The sequence below is a fragment of the Neophocaena asiaeorientalis genome, unplaced genomic scaffold (genome assembly GCF_003031525.2).
Source record: "Neophocaena asiaeorientalis asiaeorientalis breed wild unplaced genomic scaffold, Neophocaena_asiaeorientalis_V1.1 scaffold629, whole genome shotgun sequence".
Taxonomy (NCBI): Eukaryota; Metazoa; Chordata; class Mammalia; order Artiodactyla; family Phocoenidae; genus Neophocaena; species Neophocaena asiaeorientalis.
Genome location: NW_020175468.1, coordinates 1,969,086 through 1,987,062, shown reverse-complemented (window position 1 = coordinate 1,987,062; position 17,977 = coordinate 1,969,086). Strand labels below are relative to the sequence as shown.

Genomic DNA, 17,977 nt, shown 5'->3' with positions numbered 1-17,977 from the left:
CCTCCTACTCGCCCAAACGGAGCCCGCGGCCCAGGAAGAAGTAGGACAGCTTCTGGGGCTCCAGGATAGGCGCAGCCCCTTCTACCGCGAGGGCTAATGGTTTTGCTCCCTGCAAACTGGGGAAGCGACTGAGCCAGGGAGAGGGCGGGACCACACTGCTGTTTCCAAAAATACTTTAATATTGGGTCGTCTTTTGGGTCGTGTGCGGAGCGGTGACGGCATGTAAGGCTGGAGAGTGGGTGCCCTGCCCCCTTTCGAGGGTGCGCGGGTGGTGCTGGGCGGGCGCCACGTGCACATGCCCCATGCTGTTGATGGTCCGGGGGTCGTTCCAGCTGCTGGTCCGGCTGTTGATCAAGACCGCGGCCCGCAGTGCCGACTTGACGGCCGTCTCCACCCAGCCGTGCGGGTAGGCCGTGTGCTCGCCGGCGAAGTAAATGCGGCCGTGGGGGACCGCCCAATCGTACTCGTGACCCTCGTCCTTGTCGGTTCGCCAGAGCATCGGGGGCTGCACCACGAAGCCGCCCTGGCTGTGCGGGTCCTCCGCCCAGCGCTTGACGATGCCGCTGCCGTCCCAGAGCCGGTACACGATGGGCCCGTGAAGCGCTGCCACGTCGTCGAGCGCCAAGCGCAGGGCTTCGGACAGGCTCAGGCCAGCGAACGTGGCAGCCGCGTCCGACCACGTGTACGAGGCGAGCAGCAGCGCGCCCTCGCCAGGCGGCGGATAGAATATCACGCGCGACGGTCGGTCGGTGCTCGAGTGGCCGCCTTCGATATGCTCGTCGTGCCAGAAGGGCCGGCGGAAGCTCAGGAACACCTTGGTGGCCGGCATGTAATGCAGCGCGCGCACCGCCTCCTGCCACTTGAGCGTCAGCGGCGGCGTGAAGGTGATGCGCTGCAGCGCGGGCCCGCTCACCGTCAGTAGCACCACGTCGGCCGTCAAGGACTTCAGATTCCGGGCCCGGCGCGAGGGCTCGAAGTACACGCTCACCTCGTGCGTCCCCTGCTTAATCGCCACGACGGGCGTGTGCAGCAGCACAGGCCCCGACAGCGAGTTCAGCAGCGCGCGCGGCAACAGGTCCCAGCCGCCCGCGATACGGCTGTACCTGCGGCGGGGCGGGTGCGTGACGGGCTCTCGGGCCCTGCATCTCCGCAGCGGCCCCTCCCCAGACACTCCCCGCTCCCCGCTCCAGTTCTCACTTGCCGGTTGCCTCTAATCCCACCCCTTCATCTACCCCCGCCCTCGTCAGTCCCCGATGGCCCCCCGAGGCCCGGGAGCAGAGCGGTGTGACCCGGGAACCCCGCCTCGTCCCCTCAGGGCCACGCCACTCTCCAGGTACCTTTCTTCCCCTGGAGGAACCGGGATGCGGGGGCGAGTGTGGCGGGACCCAGCGCGCCTCTCTCCGCCCCCTGGGCCCCTGCCCCCATCTCTACAGGCCGCGCCCACCCCGCCAGCCCCGCCCACTCCGTACTCGCCCCATCGGCCCCCGGCGTCTGTCCAGCCCGCCGCCTCACCTGAGCCGGTCGCTGAGGCAGCTGTGAGCCCGCAGGGCCTCGGCGAAGCTGAGATAGAAGAAGCCGTCCTTGGACATCACATCTCCCAGGAGCCGAACGGCAGGCTGGCTCAGGTTTCCCTCCCCGAGGAGGTATTCCTGGGGGATGGCGTGGCCCACCCAGGTCAGGGCCCAGGCAGGCTGCACCTGCCGGCTCCGTACCCCATCCCACGGGGCCGCTCCCTGCGGAGCCTCTTACTTAGTTCAGTGACACAGCCGTGCTTAGTGCGGTTCCCTGGACCTCAGCGATACGGCCCCCCCCCACCTTGCGACAGATGAGGGAAACCGAAGCCCCAAGAGGGGCGTGTCCAGCCCCGTCAGGCAGGGAGTAGGTGGCAGGCCTGGGGTCCCAGTTTCCTGCCTTCTGACTCCCCGCCCGAGGCCCCATGGACACCCTCCTTGTCATCGTTTCTCAGACAGCGACACCGAGGCCCTCACTCACCAGGAGCGTGTGCCTTTCAAACTTCATCATTGCCTTTCTGCAGCCCAGTGTCCTGAGATCTTCGATGGCCTGTGGAGGGACAAGCAGTGGCGCTGAGCTGTGGGGACAGGACCGGGGAGGCCCCACCTGGGGTCCAAACCCGGCTTCTCTTCCTGCTCCTGCCCACGGCCGGCCATTTACCTCTCTTGTTCAAGCTGCCAGGATGTTGCCCGTGCTCGGCTCTCAGCCTTGCCCTCCACTGCAACTATGTCACCACCCTGGGAAGTCCTCCTGAGTCATTCCTACCCCTCATTCCCCGGGCGTTCAGTCCACCGGACAATGTCACACTCATCCTGGTTGGGTGTTATTTTGTCTGCCTCTGTCCCAGCCTGTGCGCTCCATGCGCTGTGTCCTTATGGACAGTAATTATTTGTCTCAGTCAGCGCTGTGTCCTTATGGACGGTAATTATCTGTCGCCTGGATCATTGTGGGCGCAGACGGAAGTGGAGTCCCTTCTGCCACCCACCCATCAGCCCTGACAGGGCATGACTGCTCACGGGGGTTTGTTCACGGCGCCTCGCCTGCCCACAGCCTTCTGTGGCTCCCCAGTGCCTGGAGCCGCAGAGTTCCAGCCCTCAGCCTGCCGTTCAAGGCCCCTGCCAGCCCCTCGGTCACCATCTTTTAGGGCAGCTTCAGGTCTACAGCACAGTGTCCAGTGCCCAGACCACCCTCGGGTCTCCCCCACCTCCACGCCCCTGCACCTGCTCACCCCCCTCATCTTTGCCGGGCACCCAACTGGTCATCATTCACCACTTTGTTCAAGCCTCATCCCCTCCCGGAAGCCTCGCTGCCCTCTGTTTTCAGCCCTCTCCTTTGTCCACCTGGCTTCTCTCTTGTGGCCAGGGAACTCCCCAAAGGAGGTGTCCCTTCACTCACTCACTCACTCACTCACTCACCCTTCCCCTCACATTTCCCTAGGCTCCTTAAACTGGGCACTGCCAGGGCACAGAAATGGCCTGGACTAAGTGCCCACCCTGGTCCACGAGAGGAGATGGACAATTAGGAGCTCCCATAGGAGGCTTAGGCTGGCTCCTCCCTGAGGGCATCAGGGAAGGCTGCCTGGAGGAGGGGACACTGGAGCTGGTTCTTGAGGGATGAAAAGGGTTCCCTGGGTGGGAAAAGGAAAAGGCCTTCCAGGCAGGGTCAGTGGCATGGGTGTGGGACGGTGGACAAGCATAGTGCAAACGAAGGAGTACAGAGCCGAAGGTGTTTGGGCCACCATGAGAGTTTGGGGTGGGCAATAAAAATTTCTTGGAGAGAAGATGGGGCTAAAGGAGTGGGAGAGACCAGACTGCTCAGGGCTTCAAACTGAGGCTGAGGTGCTAGGGAGCACAGGGGGCTGTGAGCAGGGTGGGCCAGGGTGAGGATGCAGGGAGAGGTCCAGGCCTGAGCTGGGGCTGGAGCTGGGGGGACAGAGAGGTAGGAACAGTGTGAGACAGTCGAGGGCAGGACGGATGGAGCTGGGACCTGACAGGGAAGGCAGGAAGCGAGGATGGCCCCTGGAGTTCTGCTTCGTGACTGGGGGTGGTGATGATGGCACTGTTGTGAGTTGGGGGAACCCAGGAATCTGAGTGGGTTCAGGGAAGCTGCCGCCGAGCTCAGTGGGAGCTGGAGGGTCCTGGGGGATGGCCAGGGGGAGACAGACATAGGTCTGGGTCTCAGGAGATGGACCTGGAAAACAAGCCCACAGATCATAGTTTAAACCAAAGGTGTAGAGGGACTTCCCTGGCGGTCCAGTGGTTAAGACTCTGAGCTCCCAATACAGGGGTCATGGATTCAATCCCTAGTCGGGGAACTAAGATCCCACATCCCACGGGCCGAATGACGCAGCCTAAAAAAAACCAAAACAAACCAACAAAAGACCCCAAAGGTGTAGAAAGGTGAGGTTGTTCTGGCCAGTGTATGAGTGAGAAGGGGATGGGAGATGGGGATCAGCAGGGCTTATGGGGAAACTAAAGATGGAAGAGCCAGTGATGGGAAACCAGAAGGAATGGGAAAAGGAAAGCTAGGCCAGGAGAAGGAAAGGGCATGGGACACCACAGCGTGGAGGACAGGGGCAGGGGGACAGGGCTGCAGGGCTCGCGGTCACGCCTACCCTGTTGAGAGCCATCTGGTAGATTTCTTCGGGCGAGTGGCCCTTCTCCTTGGGATGCAGCTTGTAGCCCAGCTTCTCAGGCATCTTCTCCACCACGTAGTTCCGCAGCTTCACCTCATTCACCTCCGTCCACGTGTTCTCGTCGTACTGGGTGAATTTGGTCAGATTGAGTCCCAGGCTCTTGCAGAGCGCATGGAGGATCCTGAGGGAGTGGGAGCCACTGGTGAGGGTCGGGCGGGGGAGGTGATGGGGAGGGGGGGGGGGGGGGCAGGGGGGGACGGGGCTTGGGGCTGGGCATGAGGCTGGAGCTGGGCTAGATTGGGGGTCCTCAGTGCCAGGGACGGGAATGAAAGGGGAACAAGGCTGGAAGGCTGAGGGCGGCACACTTCAGGACTGGGTTTGGAGGGGGAGGTGGCTTTCACTGGGGATCAAGTAGGAATGGGGACAAAGCTGTGTTGGATGGGGGTGGGAGCTGGGGATGGGGAAAGGACCAGGGTCGGGAAGATAGAGCTGGGGGTCTGGAAGGGCTGGACGCAGTGGCCTGAGCACTTCAGGGGTTCAGTGGTGGGGCTGGAGCCGGGAGGCCCGGAAGTGTCAGTCAGGAAAAGGACAGAGCTGGAGGTTGGGTCTAGGCCTGACTTTACTGGGGCGCCAGGTTTGGGGTCAGAGTTGAGGTTCGTGCTGGCACTGGAGCAGTGATTGAGTTGGGAATCTGGTTGAGCCTGGGCTCAGAGGTAGGGGCTGGGGTGGCCCTGTGCCTGCCTGGCCCCCAGGTCAGGCCCCACCTGTGCGAGCTGGGCATGCGCATGGCTCCCAGCTCCCCAGTCCAGCCGGTCTTCCGGTCCCGGTAGGTGAAGATTCGGCCCCCAATCCTGTTGTCTGCCTCCAGGATGGTGACCTGAGGGACGATGGGCAACAAGCAGGTGCTTTAGCTCCTCCCACTGACTCCCCATCTCCACCCTGTCGCAGCCCCCACGCCGCACCCACCCAATCTTCCATCCCCACAGCAGCACAGATGGAGATGAAAGAAGGATCTTTTTTTTATGGGGAGGTGGGAGGGGCTGGTGGGAGAACAGAAAGTCATAGTGAACATGTACAATGTGACAATTTCCAGACTGCAGCAGGAAGGCCGCTGGCCAGATTTCAGAGGGACTTCCCAGCTCAAGGAGTGGGGAGATTTCTTGTGTGTACCGAAGCCACTGGCCTGGCCTATACTCATTCTTGGATTTCAGTGAGAGGGACAGTGGTTAGACTTCAGGGGGCACTTCCCCTTGTGTGGAGTTTCCATCTCCACCAACACAAATTCCTCCCAGGAAGTTGGAAGAGGTTTCAAGGGACTTTCCTCCAGGATGAGAGTGGGGCAGGGAAAGTCAAAGCCCTCAGCACAGACACATGTTCCCTCTGGGTTTCATGTTAGAGCAGAGGGTTCCAGGCCTCGCTCCCCTGACCACAAGGAAAGCATAGCTCCCTCTCTCCGCCTCCCATCACCCCCACCCCTCAACAGGGACGTGGCCAGGTCCCTGTACCCAGGACTCCCAGCCGCAGCAGGAAAGACTCAAGGTAGACAGCAAGCAGCACTTCTCACCTTGTGTCCAGCATCGCTGAGCACCTTGGCGGCCAACAACCCAGCCACGCCTGCACCAACCACAGTCACCCTCTGGGGCTTTGAGGTCCGATTGAGGCCCAAGGTCAGGACTCTGAGCAGCTGCTCATAGTCGGGGTCCCGCATACATTTCTCGAAGGGGTCGTGGCTCTGGGCAGTTTGCCAGTCCAGGGAGGCCGCCAGGCTGAGGAGGATGGGGACCAGGGTGAGGAGGCGGCAGGCTGGGGGGAAGAAGGACAGGGTCAGCGGGCAGCTCAGCGGGTATGTGGGGAGAGAAAAGCGGGTTCTGCCCCCTCCGCTGCTTACTTACCCAAGGAGTCCATGTCTCTCTGGGGGAGATGTTATCTGGGTTGGAGGGGAAGCAGGGCCACTGTGACAGGAGCCTGTGTCCCCCCAAGCCTGGCCCACTGTGGGCTGCCCCGCGCCCACCTCAGCCCTCCCCACTATGGCCCTGGTCTCTCTACACGTGTGTGTCCCCTGATCCCGGGCTAGCCGGCTCCTGGTCTCTGCTCACCTGTCTGCCCTCCTCTCCTGTCTCTCTTCTCTGTCCCCCCTTTCTCTCACCTCCTCTGGGTCTCCCTGTTTCTCCCTTATCTGCCCTGCTCAGCCCTGTCTCCCCATCTGTTTCCGTGGGGCCCAGTCTCTCTGCAGCCTCCTCGCTACCTCAGTCTCCGCAGGCATTAGCACCTCATCTCTCCTCTGTCCCCTCCACCTGTCTGCCGTGTCCCGTCTGGGCCCTTAAACTGAGCCGAGCCCCGCCCTCCCCTCCCTTTTGGGAAATCCAGCTGTGGGAAATGAAACTCCTTTTCTTGGGGGCGGGTCAGATGCTCAGAGTCTAGTTGAGGGGGCGCGGCAGCGGGGGAAGGGGTCGGGAGGAAGCAAATCAGTCTGGCCTGCCCGAGCCCTTGGTCCCCCTGATCTGATCGCAGGGCCCCTGTGTCTGCCCTCTTTGCCTTTCATTCTCAGAGCAGGGGGAGAAGCGGCCTCTGACCTTGGGACTGCGTGTGCCCTGCGACAGCCTCTGAGTCCTTCTCTGAGTCAGCCGTCCCTGTGCTCTGGAGGGCCCTCGCTGGACCCCGCCACAAGTCCGCTCTGAGCTCAGTGAAACGGGCACAGCAGGGGACTCGCAGCAGCTCGTGGTCGGTGGCACGAGCTCTGGGCCAGCCTGCCTGGGTCCTGAGTCTGGCACATGCCAGGAGGGACTTGGAGCAGGCCTTCCCCTCTCTTTGGCTCCGGTGTCATCTGTCAAGGGGGGGCCGCTCCTGTGCTGGTGGGAGTAGGCAGTGAATCCAGGTCGGGGCCCTGGAAACAGCAGCCGGGTCAGTACTAGAAGCTGCTTCTTAGGAAATGCCAGCTGCTGCCGCCGCGGGGGTGCTAGAGGGATTCAGTGAAGGCCCCCTCAACCCCAGCCCTGCACAAGGAGCCCGTCCCCCCTGCGCTGAGAACCACTGTGACGCTCGGCTCAGGCTAGGGCTTCGGCGGGGGGCACCTCGGAGAAAGTGTTGAGTGCTTCTGTCTCTCTCCCTGGCTTTGGCCACCCACTGTCCGTGGGCCCTTTTCTCCTCAGGGGCGAGGGGCAGGCAGTGAGAACAGGGTGACCCGGCTCCAAGGAGCCCCTATGGGGCTCATGGCTTCGGGACTTTAGCCAAGGGGACATATGGTGGGTCCCTTGAAGGGGGTGGGGAGAGGCAATCTTGGGGATTTTTCTTGGGGTTGGAGGAGAGAGCACCAGGCGAGTGCTAAGGAGAAAAGCCAGAGGGCGGCAGGTCCTCTGCAGCAACCAGTTGGGAAAATCCAAACAGTAAATCAAAGAGTGATGTGGTTTGATGGAGGTACGGGGTTGGAGGGGGTGCATACCAGTGAGTCAGAAAACATCTGATGTGGGTGGGAAGGCGGTGACCAAGAAGGAAACAAAATCAGTGAGCTGGACACTGAGAGAAAGCCAAGGGCGCGAGTCAGCAAAAACCAGCAGCGAGAGGGTTGCCGCTCTCTGAGGTGGCCTGTGCTCAGAGCTCTGCCCTGGGTAGAGGAGGAATCTGAGGCTCAGAGGTGGCCAGGGGTTGGGCAGGGGCGGACCCCAGGACTTGCACAGGCCTCAGAGCTGGCAGGCCTTCCTATCGCAGACCCCGCCTGCTTTATTCACAATGACGTGGAGGGTTGGCGTGCCATCTCGTCAGGACCTTACACACCTTGTGAGGGAGGGGAACCTGGCCCGCGGCGGGGAAGGCACTTGCCCCGGGTCCCACAGTGGGAAACAGCAGAGCTGGGAGTCCACCTGATCCCAGGTCCCTGCCCCCACCCCGTCCCCTTCCCAGAGGCCCCTCTGCTCTACGGCCTCATGGCAATGTCCCACACAGAGAAAGGGAGCAGCAAGAATATGGAAGCAGAAAGGGCAGAGCCAAGGGGCTCCCAGGGCATGTCTGGGCAAGGAGTGTTGGTCCGCAGAGCATCTAGGGGGGGCCCTCCTGGGGTCCCTGGGTTGACCCCCTGGTCTCTCCTGCACAGGGTCTCTGTTCACAGTCCCCCCGGCTCCGGGCACACCCCCAGTTCACCCCCTGGACTCTGTGGAAGGCGTGCAGCCTTACCCCAGAGACCCCATGCAAGCAGTCAGGTGGGGAGGCGAGCAGGACTCTTGGAGGCTACGAGGGCAAGGCCTGCTCAGCCTCCTGGATGCTGATAAAGTGACGGTGGGTCCTGCTGAGTACTGCGTGCCTGACACGCTACACGTTCTACTTCATTGACTCCAGTGACAACTCTGACAGGGTGGGTTGAGCTGTCCCCATTTTACAGTGGAGAAAACTGGGGCCCAGATCAGGCACCAGCTAAGAAGGGGCACAACCTGTGTTTGATCCCAGCAGCCCGGCTCCAGGATGGCTAACACTTGGTTAGCTCAGGCTCGTGGACCGGGGATGGGGCCCGGGTAGGGGCTCTCCGTGTCGGTGCTATGCAGCTGGGACCGTTTTTGTGAGGAAGGTCCTGTGCATTGTAGGATGTTGAGTAGCATCACTGGCCTCTACCCACTAGATGCCAGTAGCACTTGCCCCTCAAGGCTTAACAGCTACAAATGTCTCTAGACATCGCCAACCATTCCCAGAGGAAGGGGAGGCAGAATCGCCCTGGCTTAGGGTTTGGTTGATGCTGGGTGGAACACCCAAGAGTGGCCAGATACGGTCCACGGTACAGTTGGCAGGAAAAGACATGCTGGAAGGCCGTACACCAAAGGTTGTTTTGGGGTCAAGAGATAATGAGTAATTTGGGGGTTGCTTTGGTAGAAATAACTGGATCTTCCAGACTCATTCCTGATAAATCAGAGATTCGTGTTAGGGTTGAATTTACGGTATTAGGGTATGACTTAGGGTCATGAGAAAGAGTGGTTTGGATTAGGTTAGGTTTCCTAAGCTTGTGAGTAGGAGATACAGGACACACAGCGAGAACTGAGGGTGGGGGCAGATGGTGGGAAAGACCTGGGGCTTTTTCAACCCTTTCAGGTAAAAATTGTCTCTAGGGAGAAAACCCTACCTTATTTGGCTGGCTTCTAGAACCACAATGACAGTTCTAACGGGGTTAGGTCACATCCGAAGCAGCCAGAGACCTGGCCCCGCTCCCGCCCCCCCCCGGGGGGCCCTCTGTGGCCCCTCAGGGCAGCTACTAGTGATGCTGGCCACAGAGATGGGCAATGGACAGGGCTAGTGCCTTATATATATTCTTTCCTCTGAGTCAGTCCAAAGACCCTGAGTGGTCAGTATTAAAACTTTCACCGAGTCTCAGAGGAGGGCAGGGCCTACCCAGGGGATACCAAGGGCCCCAGACAGAAGTCGGGGGTCCAGACCTGGATGGGGAGGGGTGCAGAGGGCAGAGGACAGACCTACTTGAGGCCCTGATCTCTGGCCTGACCCCTAGACAGGGGCCCCCTTCCCTCAGAGCCCCCTTGCCCCTCCTTCCCCAGTTTCCAGAACCCCAGGGCTCTGATGGGGGGGCACTCACTGCATGGCTGGCTCTGGCGGGCTCTCTCAGCGCCCATGGCCTTTCTGGTTAGCCCGGGACAGAAGTCATCGTTGGGCATATGCGAAACCGGGCTGAGTGGTGCTGGCTCTGTCCCGATTCCCTTGTTAGACCAGAGATGCCAGGGTCCTGGTGTGGGATCAGAGCAGTTGGGAGGCTGTGGAGCGCAGATGCTCCCTTCTCGAAAGTTTTTTATTACGGAAAATTTCAAACATATATTAGGATGATGAAGCCAGGTGCATTCATCGCCTCATAGCCTATCTTGTTTCATTTACACTTTCTCCCTCCCCCACTGATTATTTTACAGCAAACCCCAGACATATTATCATTTTTGTAGGTGAATACTTGAGGATGTTTCTGTAAGACAGAAGTCGGCAAACTTTTTCTATAAACATCTGAGGCTTTTGGGGCCACGTGGTCTCCACCTCGCCTACTCAACTCTGTCCTCCCAGCAGTCACAGCATGTAAATGGATGGGTGTGGTTGTGTTCCAATAAACTTTACTTACAAAAATGGGAAGTGGGGTCACAGTTTGCCAACCTCTGCGCTAAAAGAACAGAACTTGGTGGGAGGGATAAATTGGGAGTTTGGGACTGACATATATACACTGCTATATATAAAATAGATAACTAATTAAGACCTACTGTATGGCACAGGGAACTCAGTACTCTGTAATGACGTATGTGAATAGAATCTAAAAGAGTGGATTTATGTATATGTAAAACTGATTCACTTTGCTGTATAGCAGAAAATAACACAACATTGTAAATCAACTATACTCCAATACAAATTAATTTAAAAAAGATAAGAACTTATTTGCCTTTTCAAAAATAAAACTCCAATACCATTATCATATTTAAAAATGATATTAAATCAATGCTTACACTTCCCTGATTATCTCAAAACATGTTTTTTTTTTTCTTTGGGCCACGCCATGCGGCATGCAGGATCTTAGTTCCCCGACCAGGGATCGAACCTGTGTCCCCTGCACTGGTAGCGCGTAGTCTCAACCACTGGACCACCAGGGAAGTCCCATCAAAACTTTTTTTTCTTTTAACAGTTGGTTTGAATCAACATTCACAGAGCCCACACTGCACCTGAGTGATACTGAGTATCTTTGACAGGAAGTGTCACTTTCAGTTCAGTGGATTTGGGGGTCTATGTTCTTATAACCCAGGGGTGGGGTCTGATGTGGCCCCATGGCCCCAGGCTAGGCCTGAGCCTAGCAGAGCAGCACACCTGGGCTCTGCCTCGGGGAAAGCAGGTCATGGGGTTGAACCAGGATGGTGTCTGGAGGCAAGGTGTGGGTAGCGCCCAGGTGGGTCTCTGGAGTGTGAAGTGACCAGTGCCAAGGTGTGTGAGGGCTGTGGGAGAGGCCCAGGGGCGGCTCAGGACAGTTAGGTCTGGCTGGGGGTTGGCTGGTGTCCACAAGCAAACCTGACTTCTGAGGGTGAGGGATTTTGTTCCTGGGAAGTTCTGCAGAGAGCTGCTGGTCTGAGGGCAGACTTTTAATGCACCAAGGCAATTCTGAGGTCGACTGAAAACCCTGGGAGCAGTGGTGTGCTGGAGCTGGCTCACACCTATTCACGAGAGCCGACCATTTAATTTTCGGATCTCTTTTTTGGTTTTGTTTTGCGAGCCATTATTATTTACAATTAATTTTATTAATTTTATTTACTCAAAATTCATCCCTTAATTATCTGATTACCTTTTACTATTACATATATACTCTTGAGGTGAATTAGTTGCATCTACACAGTGTGTGTCAATTTCCCAAATTTGTGTTTGGTGACTTTATCTTGGTGGCTTGAAATCAGCCATAGTGGCAGAATTTACACCATGGGAATGGGCATAAGCTATCGGTCAGGGCTTTCCCTGACCCTGGAGGGCTGACTGCTACCAGCACACCACTGCTTGAGACTCATTTGTTTCAACTTCCCTTTGGAGATAAGGCTGCTCGACCTCTGGAAATCTCTGGTTGTTTCAAACATCTGACTCCTTTTTTTTTTTTTGGCGGTACGCGGGCCTCTCACTGTTGTGGCCTCTCCCGTTGCGGAGCACAGGCTCCGGACGCGCAGGCTCAGCGGCCATGGCTCACCGACCCAGCCGCTCCACGGCATGTGGGATCTTCCCGGACTGGGGCACGAACCCGTCTCCCCTGGATCGGCAGGCGGACTCTCAACCACTGCACCACCAGGGAAGCCCCAACATCTGACTCTTTGATCCCCACCTGTGCCAGATGAGGCAGGGGCATCATCCTGGGGAAAGGGCCGGGCCATAACGGAGGCAGTTGTTTGAGGGTGTCTTGGAGATGAAAAGCGAGCCATAACCATAAACCCACAGTTGCCACTCTTACTCCTAAACAGGGAGAAGAAATGCCGTAACAGCTTACTGAGGGAGAGATTCACCTTTAAAAGCCTCTGACTGCGAATTTAGTCACCACGCTTGTCTTGTTAATTAATGAAGAGGAACTTAAGGAGAGGCCATTTGTCTGGACTGACAAGGAAATGCATCTGTTTTCTTCCTAGAAAGGGAAACTGCAATTACAATGAAGCCAGCATCCGCGGGGTGGTACCCAGTCAGCTGCTGACCCTATTGCAATCTTGGGAACGCCCCTGGCTCCCCCAGGAAGCCACTGGAGCCATTCCCCCCATGGTGCCCAAGCACGGGAGCCCCCACTCTGACACAGCTGTTGTGTCGAATTATTATAATCGCTTGTGTTCTTCAAAGTGGGGTGCCGAGATCCCTTGGGGTGTGGGAGGAAAATATTAGAACTTCAATTTGTTTTTATTTAAAAAAATACAACTATAAGAAAGTAATTAAGCTCCACTAATGTTTAATATGCAAAGTAACAGGTATATGCATTGGAAATGCAAGCTCAAGGAATTTTTTTTTTCTTATCAAGATTGTATGGCCCCTGCCAGTGACCTCATGCACAGAGAATTATCGTTCCATTTTTTTTTTTTTTTTTTGCGGTACGTGGGCCTCTCCCTGTTGTGGCCTCTCCCGTTGCGGAGCACAGGCTCCGGACGCGCAGGCTCAGCGGCCATGGCTCGCGGGCCCAGCCGCTCTGCGGCATGTGGGATCCTCCCAGACCGGGGCAGGAACCCGTGTCCCCTGCATCGGCAGGCGGACTCTCAACGTTGCACTGTGCCACCAGGGAAGCCCTGTCCTTCCATTTTTGAAACCCCAATGCTAGATCAGGATCTGGTAGGTAGTAGGTACTCCAAAGATGGATGCTGAATGAATACATGTAGGTAAAGCACTACTTCCTACTTTCTAAGGGGACTCAAGGCCTCCCTATCTCTCCTCAGCTTAGGTGAGTGAGTCAGATACGGGTCCCGGATGAAGTCACGGCTCACAGATGGCACAAAGGGCCACTGTTGCAGGGGCCAGAGCCTTCAGAGAGAAGCAACTGGGGTTGCTGGGGTCTCCCTCCTCTAGCTCGTTCCCCTCCCTCTTCCATGGCTTCTGCTGGGATGGGACAGTGGTTCTTAGAAGCCCAAGATGGCCTGAGGAAATGACTCATGATCATGACTTTGGGAAACTGGCCCATACATGTCCAGTGTCCTTGGGCCCTCCTTAGCCAAAACACGGCTTAGTGTGGCACAGGCTGAGGGAGGCTGGAGGGCAGACTTCCAACGCCCTGAACCAGGAGCAAGATCTGAGCGCTCGGCATCACTAGCGCCTACAGGGGCCAGGGTCAGAGGGAGAACGTCAGGCCAGTATCTGGAAATCACCCGATACAAAGCTGCAGCCCAGCTTTACCTGTTGCCCACTGTTGCACAATTAGAACCCTCTGGCCAGCCCCAGGTAACAGGGAGAGGAGTGCCGCTGATGACACGCCTTGGGGATGGTGACAGATGACTGGATATTTCCATGTACTGGAAGATATGACCCAGCTATAACGGGTTTCCCCCCCTGCTCCTCTCCTGCCATCAGCACCAGAGGAAGCCACGTTGTGAACACGTGTATGTGTGAGTGTACGTGTGTGCACGCCTCGGCAGTGCATTTAGGTTTGCTTGCTTCTGAATTTCAGACAAATGGCATCCCACTTGATCTGGAACCTGCTCTTTTCCCAACCTTCTGCTAAGTTATCCACATTAACAGCAGCTTTTTTATTCCACTATAAACTTTATTTTATTTAGAAACGCAACAGACAGCCGTAGGTATTTCAGTGCAGCAGAGCGTAGAGACAAATACAAAAGACACCTGGGATACAGCTGGCTGGCTTCTGCCTTCTGCACACCGTGGGTCTATCTCACTGCAACTGACTAGGTTTGCTTTGGCTTTGGGAGGTTCAGAATCAAGTCTGTGGCCACCTCTGGCACCCTGGCCACTTAACAGGCATCCTGTGGACTAATGTTTTATGCTGGTTTCATCTCTACTGTTCACCTGTTTGACAAGTGTGACACAAGGGGAACAAGAAACAGTCCCTGCCCCCAGGGGCTCACAACCTAATGGCGAGGCACAGAAGTAAACAGTCGGCACAATACAGTGTGACAAGTGTAACCGAAGATGTGAGCTCGCAAGCTCAGTGCGGTGTGGGGCTCGCAGGATGCAGGGCGGCCACCTGACCCAGCTTCAGGGTGGCTGAGAGGGCTTCCCGGAGGAGAAGCCTGAGATAAGGAGACGAGGACGAGGAGGTGTGTCAGCCAGGCAAGGTGAGACCTCTTTTCTCAACACCTCATTCAAGTCCCTCATCTGACCTATCTCTCCTCCTTTGAAATTCTATGTCCCACTGTCCGTTCCATTCACAAGTCACTTCTCTATACTGGTTACACTTATACCAGGCTGCTGGCTCCTTGAGGATGGAGATTCTTCAACCGTAGTCTTTTCTCCCTGCACCTATGACTGTGTGTTGGACAGGGTGGCCACGTGGCACCCCGGCTGGGAGACAAGTGGTTCTCAGGCAGCTCAGTGCTTCTCCAGCTCTTGGAGGTGGGTGGTTGTAGTAGATGGAGAGTCTAGGACACACAAACACCACACCTGCGAGGCTGCTGCCTGGACCGGAGCTCTGAGAATCCTTTCTATTCGCTAAGGTGGAAAGTCTAACCACAGAACAGTTCTCTCAACAGCACGACTGTTTGAAAGAAAGAAACAAACAAACATGTATTTCACTGCAACCCCAAACGGGACAGTAGCTGCATGTCCCCAGCCCCGCTGTGCACCCTCGGGGCAGTGGCTCAGTCGAAGGTGATGCGGAAGCTGCGCTCCTGCTCCTTGCGGCGGCCCTCGCACACCTTGGTCACCTCCTCCACCTTCCTCTGCAGCAGGGCCGAGTTCTGGTCGATCCACTGCAGCGAGTCCATATGCGCGTTGAGGATCTTGCAGATCTGCTGCAGCGGGTCGCTGGTGTCAGCGGGGCCCCCTGACGTGTTCAGATGCTCGATGATGTCCTTGAGGTCCTGGGCCATGCGCTTCAGCTGTGCGTCGATGTTCTCGGCCAGCTTGTAGGTCTTCTCTCGCTCCTCGTCGGCGTGCTGCAGGTACACCGTCCCGCTCTGCTCCTTAACCGACTCCTCCAGCGGGCTCAGCAGGTCCTCCAGCTCCTTCTGCTGAGACAGGATGAAGTCAAGCTCCTGGTCCAGCCTCTTTTGGTCCAGCTTCACCTTCTCGACCTCGCGGTGGAGGGTGGTGATCTTCTCCCCGTTCTCGATCAGCGTGCGGTCCCAGGCGTTGACCTGCGTGGCCTGCTGTAAGAAGTGCCGTTCCTGGTCCTCCAGCTCCAGGCTCCACTTGTTGATCAGACTCTCCAGCTGGGCGTAGGTCATCACGGGGCTGGCGGACACCCCGGTGGCTGCACTGGGGCCGGCTGGGGCGGTCCCGGAGGCCGCTGTGTTGCTGGGGATCCCAGCTGGAGCCAGTGGTTTTATATTCAAGGAGAAGCCGGTGGTGGCAGTGGTGGAGGTGGTGGTCGTCGCCGTGGAGGTGGTAGAAGCTGCTCCAGGGGCCTTCAGGCTGAAGCCCAACGTCCCCACTCCGGGCGTCCCTGCCGTGGTGGCTGGGGCACAAAGGGAGAGCCCGGTGGCAGCAGACGAGGCTGGAGCGTTTGCCAGCGAGGCAAAGAGCGAGGGCCCAGCACTGGCGGTAGTGGCGGTGGGTGCGGAAGCAGCCGGCTGTGTGGCCCCTGCTCCAGTGGCCACTGGCGTGGCTGGCGTGAAGGGCAGCCCGGTGAGGGCCGTGGGCTGGGCCGAACTCCCCATGGAGCCAATGTTGAAGCCGGAGGTCCCAGTCTGGGACGTGCCTCCACCTGTGAATGAGAAGCCCCCAGGTGTGGTGGACGGGGCAGCAGACGTGATGGTAGGGCCAAACACAAAGCCGGTGGGCGCCGTGCCCTGGGCTGACGTGACAGCGCTCGAGATGGCATTGGTGAGGGTGCTGCCGCCGAGCCCAAAGCCGCTGGGCTGCGTCGTGGCTGGGGTGGCAGCTGTGCCGCTCAAGTTTAGCTTTGGGCTGTTGATCCCTAAGGAAAATCCGGTTGCTCCTGCTGTAGGAGTTGTGGTTCCAAAACTGAATCCTGGGGTCTGTGTCGCCGGAGCCTGGGTGGTGAGTGAGAACAGGCTGGTGGAAGGGGTGCTCGCGGCTGGCTGGGAGGGAGTCCCAAAATTAAACCCGCCGGTGCCAGACGTGGAGAAAGAAAACCCCGTAGCAGGCGTGGTTGTTGCTGTCTTTGCAGCGCCAAAGGTGAACCCGCCTGTGGGGGCCCCAGTGCCTCCAAAATTAAACCCGCCGGTGCCAGACGTGGAGAAAGAAAACCCCGTAGCAGGCGTGGTTGTTGCTGTCTTTGCAGCGCCAAAGGTGAACCCGCCTGTGGGGGCCCCAGTGCCTCCAAAATTAAACCCGCTCATGGCTCCAGACTCTGGTGGCAGCAGCTACTCCGGCTCCCAAAGCAAATCCACCGGTGTCTGCAACCTTGGAAAGATTTTTCAAAGCAGAGGAAGTGACATGATCAGATGACAGTTTTGGAAAGGCAACCTCAGCGGTATGACGGATCCGTCTGCAGGGTGGCAGGACTCGATAATTCTGATCAAGCAGCTACCCATCCTCTTCTCAATGTGTAGCCTAACCAGGCCCTGCTAAACTAGTAAAGAAGGATCGGGATGCACAGCCCGTCCCGGGGGTCAAGCACTAGGAGCTGGAGGTGCTTGGGCCGCTCACGGCCACAGCCAGCACCAGCGGGAGCCCTGCTGCCAAGGAGGGGAAGGCCGAAGAGCGGGTGCCTGAACCAACCTCAGCCCCTGAGGAGGAGGTCGGATTCGAGGCGCTTCTGGCGAGCGGGGCTAGAGGCCCACAAGCGCCTTTGGGACCTGCTCCGCAGGCCTCCCTGCTGACTGCAGGTGGGTGGGGGTAGGCTGATTACGCACAGTGCCACCCCCCACGTGCCCTTCTGGACCTCACAGAGAGACGGGTCCCGGGATGCTGAGCCGTACGTCAGGGCCTTGGGTGCCAAAGGTCCCCCCTATGCACACCCCACACCATTTAGGAGGATGCAGGGCATGCTGGCGCAGTCCCTCGCCCTCCTTCTAACTCAGGGGTGGGCATGAGACCCGACTGCTCAATCAGTGCGCTTGGCGTCCCCGGCCGCAGAGACTGGTACAAGTGGACACGGAGACACGAGTCGGCCAAGAGATCTCCCCCGGGTTTCTCTCCAGGTGCTACAGAGGGGCCTCCTCCACCTGCAGGTGCAGGGCACAGAGGATGAGCACCGGGAGGTGATGAGCTGCCACCAGAGAGAGCACAGGAGGGAGGAAGGGGAGAGAGCGCGAGACCCAGAAAATCCAGTCCTGCTCAGCAGCCCCACTCTGTCTTCCTCAGAAGTGCCATGAGCCAGCACGCCCTGTTCCGTTTAAGCTGACTGAGTTCCGTAATTTCTAACTGAAAAAGCTCTGAGCAGAGCCATCTGTTAGCTGGAAAGTCAAAGGTGACTTGAAGAGGAAAAGGTCAGTGGGCCTGAGTGATCACACGCTGAGCACCAACCATCAGGCGGGCTGCTCAGGGACACGATCTCTCACTACTGTCTGGCGGGAGGGGTTATGTCCCCATGTCCAAGATGAGGAAACTGGGCTCAGAGGGCTGCGGTGACCTATCAGGAGCTGACCCCAGGCCATGGGCCTGATCCACGAAGCTCCTCACCCAGCACGGGCACCAGATGACAGGGCGTTTCCCTGCACTGAATTAGGGGATCAATTAGGTATCAGATATAAGGGAAGATCTGCATTATACCCACTGACACGGCCTCTAACT

The 17,977-nt window shown here is 57.9% G+C and overlaps 2 protein-coding genes across 4 annotated transcripts in view; both read right to left on the bottom strand.

The window, feature by feature from the left end:
- Positions 1 to 172: 172 nt before the first annotated feature.
- IL4I1 (interleukin 4 induced 1) lies at positions 173 to 9,898 on the bottom strand. Its single transcript, XM_024768658.1, has 7 exons — positions 9,714 to 9,898; positions 5,712 to 5,950; positions 4,912 to 5,024; positions 4,127 to 4,328; positions 1,993 to 2,061; positions 1,513 to 1,649; positions 173 to 1,103 (listed from the first exon to the last, which is right to left on the bottom strand). The coding sequence occupies exons 1-7, from the start codon at positions 9,790 to 9,792 to the stop codon at positions 176 to 178; spliced, it is 1,767 nt and encodes a 588-aa protein (XP_024624426.1). The 5' UTR covers positions 9,793 to 9,898; the 3' UTR covers positions 173 to 175.
- Positions 9,899 to 12,955: 3,057 nt separating this feature from the next.
- The window catches only part of NUP62 (nucleoporin 62), a 26,608-nt gene continuing 21,586 nt past the window's right edge, over positions 12,956 to 17,977 (bottom strand). For 2 of the 3 annotated variants that reach the window (XM_024768656.1, XM_024768657.1), the window contains exons 2-3: positions 16,560 to 16,645; positions 12,957 to 16,445 (exon numbers count right to left, since the gene is read on the bottom strand). In XM_024768656.1, the coding sequence (XP_024624424.1) occupies positions 14,917 to 16,445; positions 16,560 to 16,581 (1,551 nt within the window). In that variant the 5' untranslated portion in view covers positions 16,582 to 16,645 and the 3' untranslated portion in view covers positions 12,957 to 14,916. Of the gene's footprint in view, positions 16,446 to 16,504; positions 16,646 to 17,977 lie in introns of those variants that run through there. The other variant, XM_024768655.1, reaches the window with a different exon arrangement.

What these genes read in the sequence shown, in the direction of transcription:
- IL4I1 (XM_024768658.1), bottom strand. Translation starts at nt 9,792, where the DNA reads ATGCCCAACGATGACTTCTGTCCCGGGCTAACCAGAAAGGCCATGGGC. An exon ending in CGCATGCCCAGCTCGCACAG is followed by an intron (nt 4,329 to 4,911) that starts GTGGGGCCTGAC and finishes CCACTCCCTCAG; the next exon opens with GATCCTCCATGCGCTCTGCA. An exon ending in TGCCTCAGCGACCGGCTCAG is followed by an intron (nt 1,104 to 1,512) that starts GTGAGGCGGCGG and finishes GCCCCGCCGCAG; the next exon opens with GTACAGCCGTATCGCGGGCG.